This window comes from Panicum virgatum, chromosome 2K (genome assembly GCF_016808335.1).
Source record: "Panicum virgatum strain AP13 chromosome 2K, P.virgatum_v5, whole genome shotgun sequence".
Classification (NCBI taxonomy): Eukaryota; Viridiplantae; Streptophyta; class Magnoliopsida; order Poales; family Poaceae; genus Panicum; species Panicum virgatum.
In genome coordinates, this window is record NC_053137.1 from 48,094,710 (window position 1) to 48,108,432 (window position 13,723).

The following is a 13,723-nucleotide window of genomic DNA, read 5'->3' on the forward strand; positions in this document are numbered from 1 at the left end:
TGGAATTATGTTTCACAAATGGCATCATTCTAAATAAATTACCACCCAAAATTTCATCTAAAGCGAGCATCCTGGACTTCTTCTGCTCATATGTGGAGGATTGAGTAATTCAGAAATTCACTAGTTCTGATAGTCCTCTAGTTCCAACCAACAGCTGAACTCCAAATATGCGAACCAACAACTGAAACAGAGCTTGCAAGGCAGACGGACAGACCCCGTGTAACTCCAAATTCCGAGTCTGATGCGTCCCAGTCCCACACGGTTCAGACGGGACGGAGATCATCATCACTCGTCAGCGAGAAAGAGGAGCTCGAGATGACGGAGACAAACACGTGGAGTGGAGAATGGAGATCGAGCCGGCCGAGGCGGGGGCCGGCCGCGCGGCTGTTTGCCTCGCGCCTCGTTGCCGTCGTGCGTCCCCATCTCGGCTTCTCGGCAGCTCCACCGCCCACCGGCCGGCCGGGCCGCGCACTACTACTATACTCTGATGACCGTCCGCATGCCCCGCCGCGTCTCGCTCCGCGCTTCTCCCGAGTCTCGCTCTCGCCGCCTCCGCCACCTGCGAGCCCCCCGCCAGAGGCTCGGGCGGGATGGAGCTGAAGCCCAGCTTGTCGGCCCTCGTCACCGGCGGCGCCTCCGGCATCGGTAAGCAAGGGCAGCGCCCCCCCGCCCGCCCGCGCGCCGCGCCGATTCAGACGCGGCTGCGCTCGTTCCTGGTGTAAATGGGTTGGGCCGGGCCGGATCAGCGAGGAATCGCGCTTTCTTCTCTTTTCCGTTGACGGGCTCCCCCTCTCTCTCCGTGGCCTGTCTACGGGCCTGGGTGGGTCACGGCCTTCGGCTCCTCGCTCCTCCGGTCTGCCCTCTTCGGTGTTCCGGCGATATGGTCGTTGCCCCCGCCCCAATCGGTGGCTGGATACGTTGTTGGACGGTTGGAGACTTGGAGTGGCGGCCGGGAGTGGGATACACTTGCCATGATTTGATTCTCTCCGTCCACCATCGCCCAGCCAGCGGTGGTGTACCCACATTCCACCTAGCGCCGCTTCGGGTGAGGTAGAGGCACAGGCACGCTTCGGTGTAGGCGGGGATCATAGCTGGAAGCACGAGCTCGTTCCGTTCTATGTTCGCATGATTTTGTGCAGGGGCAGCGGTTTTATAATGTATTGGCTGACAATTCCCCTTTGTTTTTTTTTCAAGGGAAAGCGCTCTGCATTGCTCTTGCAAGGAAGGGCGTGTTTGTGACCGTCGTCGATTTTTCCGAAGAAAATGGGAGAGAAGTTGTTTCCATTGTACAAAAGGAAAACAAACATATTCATGCATATGCTAGAGGTCCATCTGCCATATTCATCAAGTGCGATGTTACCAATGGTGGTAAGTTCTCGTAGGGGATGCAGTAAATGAAGATTAATCTGGTGTACTACTTTGATTGTCTTAGCCACTCGTTTGAGCTGTCCTCTTGATGCTAGGTTTTAAGACAACAACGATTCTAACGTATTACATGGCAACTCCAGTAACGGCATCTGGCATCTCATAGGATGTTTAACTCTCAAATGCCACTGACTGAAAATCCAACGTGAAATAAGTTAGCGAATTGCAGCACCTGTGATTTTCTTTAGAAATTTATTAAATATCTAGAATTTTAGTAGGATCATAACACGAGACACTATCAAATTTCATGCTGTAGGGGTCATTCGTACCTTTTGCGTCAGATCTTTGAATTTGTTTCCTAGAATATTGTTAATTTGGGGCTAAGGTCATCAGATTTATTTTTTTCTTGTTGAATATTGAGTCACTTGCTTTAGTTTCCAGCAGTTCACTGGAACTGTAATTTCTCCTGCCATCCATATTTGCCATGATCTTAATGATATGATTTGCATTGGTTTTGACATGTAGATGTTCTTGCTGCTGCTTTTCGGAAACATGTGGACACATTTGGTGGACTAGATATCTGCATCAACTGTGCTGGATTTGTCAGCAAATCTTTGGTCTATGAAGATAAATCTGATGGAATTTCTACCTGGAGGCATGCTGTAAACGTGAATCTTGTTGCTGTTATTGATGGTACTCGCATTGCTGTAAGCCTCTCATCAACTGTTATAATGGAATTGCAGTAACAGTGAGTGTTGTTCCTGTGTATACTTTATTATTTCAGATAAATGATATTATACTTTATTATTTCAGGTAAATGATATTTCAAATTGTCCTTTCCAATAAATATTGTCACTATTGAAGTTTAAGAGACAACTGTTTTTCTATAATATAGCCTGTTCATGTTGTCTATTACTCTATTTAAAGAAAGTAGGATATAATTTTGGATCAGTGACAATATTGTGAATTTTGAATTCTTCAAATTTGCACTACTTCAGAACACAGCCCGATTTTCATACAAGTTATTTGTAGTTTTGTACTTGTTTTTTGCCAAAAGAAAACATGTACACTCGTAATGTTGCATTTTTTTTTACCACAGACTCAAGTAATGCGATCCCAGAAGAAGCCTGGTGTCATAATAAATATTGGCTCAGTTGCTGGCCTGTATCCTTTGAGCTATGAACCTGTGTATAGCGGGACAAAAGGTTTGTTCATTATTCTGGAAGACAGATTTACAATCCATATGCTGATTGACTTGGCAGCAGAGCAGTTGGAACATGAAACCAGTTTTGGATTTATCTAAGTATTGATTCGTAGAAAATAATTCAGACATTGATTACTTTTATATTTGGTCCAAATTACTGAGGATTCACAAACCAGAACATGCAAAGATATTCAAATTTTGTTCATGTAAAGCTCAGCGCTATTCTATTTTATTAAATTATTAACTACGTGTAGGGGTATTTGCAGACCTGTTTGGTGTTAATATTTTTTATTGAAAGAATAATCTGTTTGGCGCGTATGTACACTATATGACCTCAAACTTCATTTTTGTAGGGGGCGTGGTTATGTTTACAAGATCACTTGCCCCATTGAAGCGGCATGGCATCCGTGTCAATGTATTGTGCCCTGAGGTATTAAAATTTTGCATGACTTGAGGCATATATATGATTATTTCTTGCACTCATTGACTTCACGTTCATTGCAGTTACTTTGAAACTGTCCCCACATTCTTTATGAACTTGTGAAAAATTACTTATAGCTGCAAAACTCAAGACTAACCTTTTCTTTTATTGCGAGTAGATACTCAGGACTAACCTGACAGTTATACTGTATAGCGTATAGTATCCTCAGCATTTCAAAATCGTACGGACAGGATAAAAGGCATACAATTTAACCAGAAAGTGTGAGTGTGTGACTGCTCACTAGCTGGGTTCTCAAGGCAAGGATCAATGATTGAATTTAAGTTATGAACATGAACCTGAACTACCTTGTAAAATTAAAAGGAGCTTTGTTCTACAACTAGCTTCTGGAGGGACAAGGGCAATTGGATCATGGCATTTCAAGAGTCCTAATTGTCTTAGATTTATATGTTGCGCTAATGTATGCAGTTTGTCCAAACTAATATGGGAGAACAAGTAAATCGTGTACTCGTGGATGCACTTGGTGGGTTTTTGAAGGTGGAGGATGTTGTTAATGGTAAGCTATTTCTTCCCTAGCTACGTTTCGGTTTGTTTCACTTTAGGCATGCCATGACTCATGATTATAATTGGTTATCATTGTTCCTTAGATGAACCGTACCAATGTTGAATTGAGATGGGATTCTGTAACTGAAATCAAATAAAGGCATTCATGCATGCATGTGAAATATGCATGCATTATTATAAATTGATTCCTTGCAGCACTTTGGTCGCAATTTGAGCTATAGGTTTGACAATTTCACAATGAATAGAGAATAAGTAAATTGCATCAAGGGTCTCCAAACTTGTCTCGAGATTTTACCTAGATCCCCAAACTCTCAGATCGTCTACCTAGGTCTCTAAACTTTGTTGTTCCATTCGAGGTCCCAAACGCACCACGCCAGCTTCCAACACCGACGTGGCATGCCACGTGCTGTCAGGCGGGCAAGAATTTACAAAAAAAACCCTCCATATTCTTATCTTCTCCATTCTGCTCATGTCTCTCTCCCTCCTCCAATCTCTCTCTCTTTCCTCTCTCTCCCTCTATCTCTCTCACTCCCCCTGCCCGTGGCTACCGGCACACACGGGCCACGCACCGCCGCACACGCCGGTCGCCGCCGCGCGCAGGCCACCGCGTTTAGGGTGGAGGCGCGGCTTGGTGGCCGTGGACCCGGTGTTCGGCGAGAGTGGGTCCGGACGGGCGTGGCCCTCCACGGCGGTGCGGCCCTTGTTGGCGTGGCAGTACCAGCGTGAGGAAGGGGAAAGGCAGATCCGCAGCGAAGCTCGATCCGGCGGCGGCAGAGCTCGATTGGAGGTGGCGGAGCTCAATCCGATGGCGGTGGAGCTCGATTTGGTGTCCCCGGCCATGGCTCCGGCCTGCTGCGCCTAGCCGAACCCCGCCGGCCGCTGCCGCACCGGCGTCGACCTCCCTCGCGTCCATCGCCGTGCCACCACGATGGCCGTCGCCCGCGCAGGCCGCCGTCGCACAACGTCCGCGGCAACATCCCTCGCTGCCGCCGCCGCGCCACCCCGATGGACGCCGCCCGCGCAGGTCGCGGCCGCATCCAGCACTGCCTCCTTCGCCGCCAAAGCGCTATGCCGACTGCCGCTGCCTGCACCGCCCGCGGTCGCATCCCGCACCAGCCTCCCTCGCCGCCGTCGCGCCAGGCCGACTGCCGCCGCCCGCGCCAGCCGCGTCCGCGTCCGCTCGGGTAGCTCCAGTGGCGGACGGCGGTGGTGCGGAGAGAGAGAGGGAGAGAGAGAGGATTAAATGGGGGAAGATGAAACTGTGGAAGGATTTTTTTTTTGTAAATATTTGCCACTGTGGTGCCATGTGGCATGCCACGTCGGCGTTGGAAGCTGGCGTGGCGCGTTTGGGACCTCGAATGGAACACTCAACAAAGTTTAGGGACCCAGGTGGACAATTTGAGAGTTTGGGGACCTAGGTGAAATCTCGAGACAAGTTTGGGGACCTGTGGTGCAATTTACTCATAAAGAATTGAACGGTTAAGTTAGATTATTTTCTTGCCAGAATGGATCAATCTGGCTAGGCCAACCATCTGTTTCAGGTTGGTATATTTTCAACCTCCCTTTGATTTCCCTGGACAAGGGCGGTCTTCAAATTCATGGAACCAGGCAAGACACCTATGCAAGTTTAAGGACCCACTGTTTGCTATGCTATTTTAATGTCCATATTGATATTTATCTCTTGCATATGATGTTTCCTGCATGTTGGAGAGAGAAAAATTTGATGAAGTCTTTCTCTTTCCATGTCTGAAAAGAACCCCTTTTTATTTGCATTAGGTGCATTTGAACTCATAGAAGATGAGAGCAAGGCTGGTGCTTGCCTTTGGATATCTAAACGGAGTGGGATGGTTTACTGGCCAATATCAGAAAAAGAAAAAAGTTACCTTGTTTATTCCTCGAAATCAAAAAGGAAATTAGTAAAGAATGGATTTCCTAGCATCCAAACACCTGAATACTTTCAGAAGATGTAAATCCCTGCTACGTTCCATTTACATTTTCCTAGTAGCTTGTCGAATATATTTGTTAATAACAATGACTGCATCGAGGGATTGTTGCTGAAGGAGTGAAGGATATACCCTGATTTTCTAATTTCTATCCCTTTTCATGCTATGGAATTTCCCTGTTTCTGTTCTGTAACATTTTATTCTTGGGTTGACTGTTATTAGAAGAATGTCGGACTAAATAGCTGAGCATTCATTCAATGCTACTTCATTTTTCTCATTTTTGGAGCATAACATGTATTACCATGGAAGTTTTGAACCAATTATTTTTTTTAGAACACTGAACATGATATGAATGTAGTTTCAGAATCCTATGTAAAGTATTTCCTACAGTAACTAATCAATTTAATATGTCTGAGAGGTGTCATAACAATATAACACCAATAGTTGGTCCATATTTTACTATAGGATCTAAGTGAACTAAATTCCCTATAGTTAATGTCCTGTCAGTTCTTATATTTGTGGTGCTTCTGCAGGGTTGTTCACACACTCAGCCATAATTTCCGGAATGCTACAAGGCTTGAGCGTGTGCGCCTGCAATTACCCATTGAACCGCACAGCACTCTAGTTAAAATATTATATGCTGGTGTAAATGCTAGCGATGTAGGTCCTTGCATTTGTATTTTCAATTGTTTCTCTTTTTATTCCCCCATTGCAAAACCACTGGATGATGTTAATGATATGTTTCAGGTAAACTTCAGTTCTGGTCGTTATTTCAGTGGTAATGCTAAAGAAGCTGTGGCACACCTTCCATTTGATGCTGGTTTTGAGGTAACTAATGCTTTTCATATTTCCATGCTTAGTGTTGAATGGTGTTTTATATGACATTCTGTGTAAAAATTTGTGCCCCCTATCTGATTTTCCTGAATTTACAAGCACTCTAATGCTTTTGATGGCTAACCAAAGAAACTAACTTGTGGACAAAGCAGATTATTAGCTTTGTTGTCGACATACATGCTATTAAAAAAGATAAAGTGTATCTGCAGCTCTTTGGAGCCAACAGTATCATGGTAGAAAGTATATATGTTAATGTTTCATATTTGCATCAGGAAGGACCCTAAGGTCAAGGTCTCAGGGATAACACCTTGCCTTTGACTGGCCAACTGGTAGACTCTGCATTCTACTGTCATATGAGGCTCTGGTACCGCTTGTCTGCTTGTTGATGAAAGGATAGAGCGGAAGGCTTATTTCCTTTCATTTCTTGCTTAGACCCAAAAAGATGGCAGTACCTCCCCTTATTTTTGAGTACCAAACACTAGCATCTCAGGATATGGGAATGTAGAATTGCTAGTAGAAATGTTCATAGTTAACCAAGCTTTGCAACTAGACAACAGGGAACTCATGTCCATTCTTACATCAATCAGATTGCAGCTTGCTAATTGCTGTGGTATACAGTTTTACTGCTTAGGTTTTTGAACTATTGGATTGCTGCATGCAAACTCAGAAACTTGTTTCTCTTCTTCTTACCACATTAACACATCTACTTATGCACAACCGTATCACAGGGCAATTGTTTATGACGTTTTATCAGAATTTTTCTTGACTTTCTAATATTGTAAGTTTTACCTGATTTTGCCTTTTAAAAAATACATGCAGGCTGTGGGAATTGTTGCTTCTATTGGAGATTCAGTGAAACATATCAAAGTTGGCACTCCTGTGGCCCTTATGACTTTTGGGAGCTATGCTGAATTTATGCTGGTACTGCATTCTATGTCTCTTTACATAACTAGCAGGGCGACCGTGTATTGCAATTAATCTTGAATAAACTATCAATTGATCCATTAACCACTCGAAAATAACTATTGACACATTGATACTACATGAAAAGTTACGAAATGATCACTAAGACATAACAAACCCACAAGAGCATAACTATGTGCAAAGAACCATCAGTACACACAGAAATGCATACACAGTCAATGCATAGAAAATCCCATACCATAGAACCAACAACCACCGACAATAAAATCTCAGTCTTTTTACATATGAAGATAAAATACCAACCGGCATGCAACCTGCATCCTCTATCTAGTGCTATCTTCTCTAACCTGTTGTGTTTTGGACACAATTACATCTGACAGTAACAAATCTTTTGCTTTATATCTTTCTGGTGGAAGATTCCGGCCAAACGTCTCATTCCAGTGCCAAGACCAGACCCAGAGGTGGTCGCTATGTTAACATCAGGATTGACTGCATCAATCGCTCTTGAAAAGGTTATATTTCTCTTCAGTTCTATCTGTTTTCTTCACCGTTTGACATATACCATGCCTTTTGAACTCTATATTGTTCCAGATAAGATTCAATTTCTAAATTGTAAGATATAACTTACTTTCTGATGTGTACTCGATTTATTCTGCGTTTCTTCCTTTAGGCTGGTCAAATGACGTCTGGGCAGGTTGTTTTAGTTACAGCAGCTGCTGGTGGAACAGGACAATTTGCTGTTCAGGTGAGCTGATGACATTGATGACTCTACTTCTACAGTTTTGTAAAGGCAGTTGGATTACAGTGCTCCGCATTATTTTTAAATTTGCACAAAATGACTGTATCATGAAAACTGGAACACATCTGTCCTAGTTAACTAGCACTTGGGGTCATGGCCACTTGCATTCTATTTCACTGCATGCAACATGATATTTGGAGGATATAAGTAATTTTATCTTTTCTTATCCTTAGTGTTTATGGATCTCTATTTGACACAAATGTCATAGGCATTTAAGTCTGAATGTCCTTTTGTTCTGAATATACAGCTTGCAAAATTAGCAGGCAACAAAGTTGTAGCCACATGTGGCGGTGAAAGTAAATCTACGTTTCTGGCTTCCTTAGGAGCTGATCGAGTTGTCAACTACAGAAATGAAAATATCAAAGATGTGAGTTTTTGTTCATCGTTTTGTATTTACCTTTCATACTCCAGCTTGATAACATTTCTTTTGGTTCATGTGCTGACATAGTATGTCATATTTATTTGTAGTCTCTACTTACCCGGTAGCAGGATAGGATCATGACAGTATGTTATCCGTGCATTGGAATGACCTTTGACCATGTATAGTGCATGGATTTTCTCAAGCATGTTTGAATTGCATATTAACATTTATAGTCAAATCCATATAGAATGTATACAGTCAGTCTGATTACTGTTGAATAAGGATCGTTCTAATGTTCAATTCCAGGTTCTGAAGAAAGAGTTCCCAAGGGGTGTGGATATCATATACGAATCTGTAGGTGGAGAAACATTTGATGTCTGTTTGAATGCCCTAGCAGTCTATGGGCGTCTCATTGTAATTGGTATGATCTCTCAGGTATACTTCTGAGTTTTGACAGGCTCTGGACTTTGCATTCATCGATTCATTATATGCTCACCCCCATTGGCGACTCGAGTGGGTGATACAGGATACATGAAAATTACTCCTTGCTTCACAAGAGAAAAGATTACACATTTTAAAACAGTGGGGAGTTGAGGGGCTGATCTGCACAAAGTCATTAGTGACTACAGGTGCTTAGGCATCGTACAAATTTCATCTGGTGGAGTTAATAAACATGTTTCGGGATTGTCATGTAGTACTATTTTGAACTGTTAATGTCAAACATGTCCATTTTGCATCTGCATTAATAGTTTTTTGGGAACGTGCCTGAGGCATCTGCATCAATATGCTCCGAGGAAAGATTATTAAGCTATTGAAATCATGCTTAAAGTTACCTGAGCTTGTGTTGGTAGGTACCCTAAATAATTTATAGGATACCGAACATTGTAGCGGCAAATATACTAGTTGGTAGTGAACAATATTTTATATGTTTTCAGTATCAAGGAGAGGAAGGATGGAAGCCACAAAATTACACTGGACTATGTGAGAAGATTCTTGGGAAAAGTCAGACTGTGGTATGTGCATGCAGAATAATACCAGAACTCCCCAATTCACATGCACTGAGCTTTGTATGTTACTTAGCAATTGTTGACAAAGTGACATTGCAGTTTCAAAAATGTTTTATTCAATAGTCATAATCATAATCATAATGGTATGCGTATCATAGATTGCTCAAAATTGCATGCATATACTTCACGCACTGACGCACTGAATGGAACAGACCCTGAGGCATATACACAGATCCTAGAAGTGCATTTAAAGCGCCACAATGACAAATGAACCCTAAAACTTGAGATATTTTCTTTCCACTTTCAGGCTGGATTTTTCCTGATTCAATATGCACACCTGTGGCAAGACCATCTTGAAAAACTCTTTAACCTGTATGCCTCTGGAAAGCTGAAGGTATGCTCCACATTTGTGCCTCTCCCGCTACAATGAGAAATGATTCCTTTGCTTGATGCAAAAACATGACCTTCATGTATTCATTTTCTGTTTTTGAAACCATGTTTGACCTATATATTCAAACCCAACTTACGGCACGCTGACAACAGGTTTTCCTTGACCCCAAGAAATTCCTGGGTGTTGCTTCCGTCGCAGATGCAGTAGAATATCTCCATTCTGGCAGGAGCGTTGGCAAGGTACGACGGTTTTTACAGGCCTACAATAATAACAGACGACCCTATTACTTTTGCAGTAACGCATCTTGCAATTTTCAATGTTATCTTTTCAGGTCGTCGTTTGCATGGATCCATCCTACGGCCAGACCCTTGCTAAGCTATAGCGCGCAGACATATGAGCTGCAATGTCAACAGAAAGATACTCCGTATTCTTCTTCAGATTCCTGGTCTGTCAGACTGAAAGATGACCGCAAGATCTCCTCTGCACTTACGCGCAGAGTTACGCCATATGTTCAGACTTGGCAGCATATAGCTCGCTTGTCCGATTAGTTGGCAGGGCACGTGAGTCGGAGGGGTGAAAATTGGACAGGAAATCGATTCGAATAAATTGCTAAGCCGGGTGACTGTTTGAATAAATTGCTCTGCTCAATTGTGCAAAGCATTTTTTTTCCTGGTTAACGTGTGCAGAACTTTTTTTCTGTATCTGGTGTGCAGAACTTCTTGGGTCAATGAAGGAAACTTCTCTGAATATTCTGAGTCTCCTGTTGTCCATATGGACGGGAGATGGAAGAACATGTGTTCTGGGGTCTTATTTTGTACCACTGGAATTCTTGAATTTTCTAAAACCGCACGGGATTTTGAAATGTCTCTGGTGAAATTCCTATGAACATTTCGTGTCCCAAGTAAACAATTACAGTTTTATGAGATGAGATATAAGAAGACAAAAGTTGTTACGGTTCAGCAGAGAAGTCTGTGTGGGCCTGAATACTCTGTTTCATTCATTCATTGGTATGAACGGGGAACCAACAAATCGAACACAGCGACAAGTTACAACTTTGTTTTTCCCTGGGCTACACTACACTACACATAACGACATGTTAACCAAACGCTAAGTTACAAGCGGAACATCCACTGACGTAGCGACTTACAAGGTCGAGGCTTTCACATGATTAGCCATCTCGTGAGCATAATTACAGGCACAGCTAGAACAAGTGTTGCACACACGGTAAGTAAGCTACAGTACAAGGGAAATCAACACCGAAGCAGACACGGGCGCGGCCAGGCTTCTCTTCGATCTGGCGGTTGACTGGCCGAGTGCCCGCCCGTTGCGCGATCGTGTCACGGGCCCACGCGGACCCACTCGTACCGGCCGTCCATGGGAGCGTCCTTGACGACGTCATAATTGTACCTTGAACATGACCAAAAAGATCCAAACGTTAAACGCACTGCCAACACGTGAACAGTTTGCTCAGATTCGGCAAACGAGATGGAAAAGCCTGAACAGATTGTTTGGGGTTTTTTTTGAAATGTTTTTTAAAAGAAACTGAGGGGAAAAGGAGGCCATTGGCCAGTGGAAAGAAGCTTCACAGCCTGTGCCAACGCGAAAAGGCCCAGCGGCAAAGTTGGAGCCATCTCATGATCCCCTAAAGCTCCATTTGTTTAGCATAAAAAAGGAGGGATAACTTTACAGTGACAGCGGGGGAAAAATTACAGACCAGGCAAGCCTGAACGGAAATACCAAGAAGCCTGAAGCTACTGAACTGGTACATGCTAGTATTATAGTATCAGCACAGTAACTTCGTTTGGCACCTTTTTTACTGTCTTGTAGCGCAACGCAAAGTGTGCAGAAGAACCACACTGACAGTTTTCAGAGCCTGAGCAGCAGCATGCCATCATCAATCATCACGGAGGGGAGGTCAGAGAGGCCCACGGCTGTGCCTTGCATGCTGCTACTGCTAACTATAAATAAATGGAACCATGGAAGCTCTGGAACCGGAAGCTCGCAGCATGAAGGGTTGAAGCCGGAAGTAGGTAGGAGGAGCACTGCAGGTGCAGGCTATACTCACTTGGCCGCGAAGCGCCGCGCCAAGGTGCTCTCCGCGGCGGCGAGGAACGCCTCCACCTCCTCCGGCGGCGGCGGCGGCCTCCCTCTCTTCCCCTTGTTCGGCCTGCGCGACGACGACGTACACGAGCATTAGCCACGGCGAGAGATCGTGCACTGCGCAGCTGCGCTGGAGCTTGCAAGCGCAGCTTCGTGTCTTCGTACGAGGAGCTTAGATAGCAGCCTGCTAGCTCGCTCAGCTCGGCTGCCGTCTCAAGGAGAAGAAAGGACAAAGAAGGCAGGGCGCAGGAGAAGAGCGAGGTCAGAGAGGGAGACAGGAGACTGACATGCCGGCGGCGTCCACTATGTCGAGCTCGCGCTTGCCGCAGCTCGACACCGCCGTCACCGTGGCAGCGGCGGCGGCCATACTTTTTCCTTGCTCGTCCTCCTGATGTTCTCGTCGCGGGGGCCTGCGCCAGTGGTTGGGGGCCTGGGGCCTGAGACTGTTTGGTGTTACGGGTCCGGTAGGGGCGTGGGTGGGAGGAGATAACGATGGACGGCGGGGCAAGCCGGGGTTACTTTTATGCCAGCGGCTCCCCGTCCTGGGTAGTAGTGGGTGGGCGGGGCGCCCAACCGAAACGGAGGCCGCGGAGGCGGAGCGGGAGATTCCCATGGATGGAGTCGAGTCAGTGAGTCGTCGGCCACAATAACAGCAGCCGCCTACCGCGGCACGGACGCCGGACGGGACGGGGAAAAAGTGGGCGAGCAGCCGCAGCGGGGCCGGGCGGGCGTCCGTGTCGCGCGGCCGCGTGTGGCCGGTGCGCTGTCAGCCACGGCTGTACTTGCCCTCGGGCGCGCCAGGCTGCCCGATGCCGCCGGGTTGGCGGCGTTGTTGGGTTGTGACTGTGTGGCCTCTGGGCGGGAGAAGGCGAGAACGGAAACGGAGGGTATGCCGTCGGTGCCTCCCTCCCGGTGGCTGGGTGTATCGTTGCGCGCGTGGCCGCGTGGGGCTTGTTCGCCCGCCTGGCGCCTGCCCCTGCCCCTGCCCGCGGCTCGGGTACGGCCGCGGTAAACGGGCAGGTAAAGGGAGACCCGGGGCCGGAGCAACAACGACCGGAGGGGATGATTAGCACCGCGCGGCACGGGTTACCGCCTTACCGGTCGCGGTGGTTGCTACGGACCCCATGTGCGCTCCCCTCGTCCCGATACGGCATTCACCGACGCGATCCAAGACGGCGCCGCCTGTCGCTGACAAAGTACTCCGTAGTTGCGGTGCCGGACCTATGATTAAAACCTAGGATATGTCTTGTCAAAATTTTAATATACAATTCAGTATTCGATACAATCTAAAAAATTCGCTGCACAATAAAAAAATTTCACAAGTAATTCAGTATACAAATAATTAGGTTTAATAATTGCATAGATTATAATATAAATAGTAGAAGCAAATTAAAGATGTGTTTGGTTGAGCTGTGACTTTTGGAAAAAACTGTTGTGAGCTGTGGGACATGAAAAAATAGCTGTGAAAAAAGCAGAAGATCATTTGGTTGGGCAGCTGTATTTTTTTATCAGAAAATTGTTAAGGAAACCCACGTATCATCCACAATCATCCCGATGGGGCCCTCTCGAGGGAGGGGAGCGGCGTGGGGAGGGCGCGGAGCTTCAACGACGATGAGGGCAGGGACACGCGCTCATCAGAGCAGGGACGCGCACCCGCCGGACAAGGCTTGTGGTGCGCTGGCGGGAGGGGAGGTGAGGGGCGCCGAGGAAGCGCTCGCGAGAGGGAGGAGAGAGTGACGTAAAAAAAACACAAACCGGTATCTACATAATCAATGGCAAGTGGATAATTTGT

At 45.9% G+C, this 13,723-nt stretch overlaps 2 protein-coding genes across 2 annotated transcripts; one reads left to right on the forward strand and one right to left on the reverse strand.

The window, feature by feature from the left end:
- The first annotated feature begins 377 nt into the window (after window positions 1–377).
- LOC120681307 (probable quinone oxidoreductase) lies at window positions 378–10,693 on the forward strand. Its single transcript, XM_039962818.1, has 18 exons — window positions 378–645; window positions 1,195–1,368; window positions 1,891–2,072; window positions 2,465–2,570; window positions 2,923–2,999; window positions 3,477–3,564; window positions 5,349–5,538; window positions 6,049–6,175; window positions 6,263–6,343; window positions 7,169–7,270; window positions 7,690–7,785; window positions 7,944–8,018; window positions 8,320–8,439; window positions 8,740–8,868; window positions 9,369–9,446; window positions 9,748–9,834; window positions 9,984–10,070; window positions 10,163–10,693. Exons 1-18 carry the CDS (start codon window positions 591–593, stop codon window positions 10,211–10,213), a joined length of 1,905 nt encoding a protein of 634 aa, XP_039818752.1. The 5' UTR covers window positions 378–590; the 3' UTR covers window positions 10,214–10,693.
- Window positions 10,694–10,805: 112 nt separating this feature from the next.
- Window positions 10,806–12,588, reverse strand: LOC120681316 (cyclin-dependent kinase inhibitor 3-like). The gene is made up of 3 exons (XM_039962825.1): window positions 12,219–12,588; window positions 11,897–11,998; window positions 10,806–11,238 (listed from the first exon to the last, which is right to left on the reverse strand). Exons 1-3 carry the CDS (start codon window positions 12,542–12,544, stop codon window positions 11,169–11,171), a joined length of 498 nt encoding a protein of 165 aa, XP_039818759.1. The 5' UTR covers window positions 12,545–12,588; the 3' UTR covers window positions 10,806–11,168.
- Window positions 12,589–13,723: the final 1,135 nt, after the last annotated feature.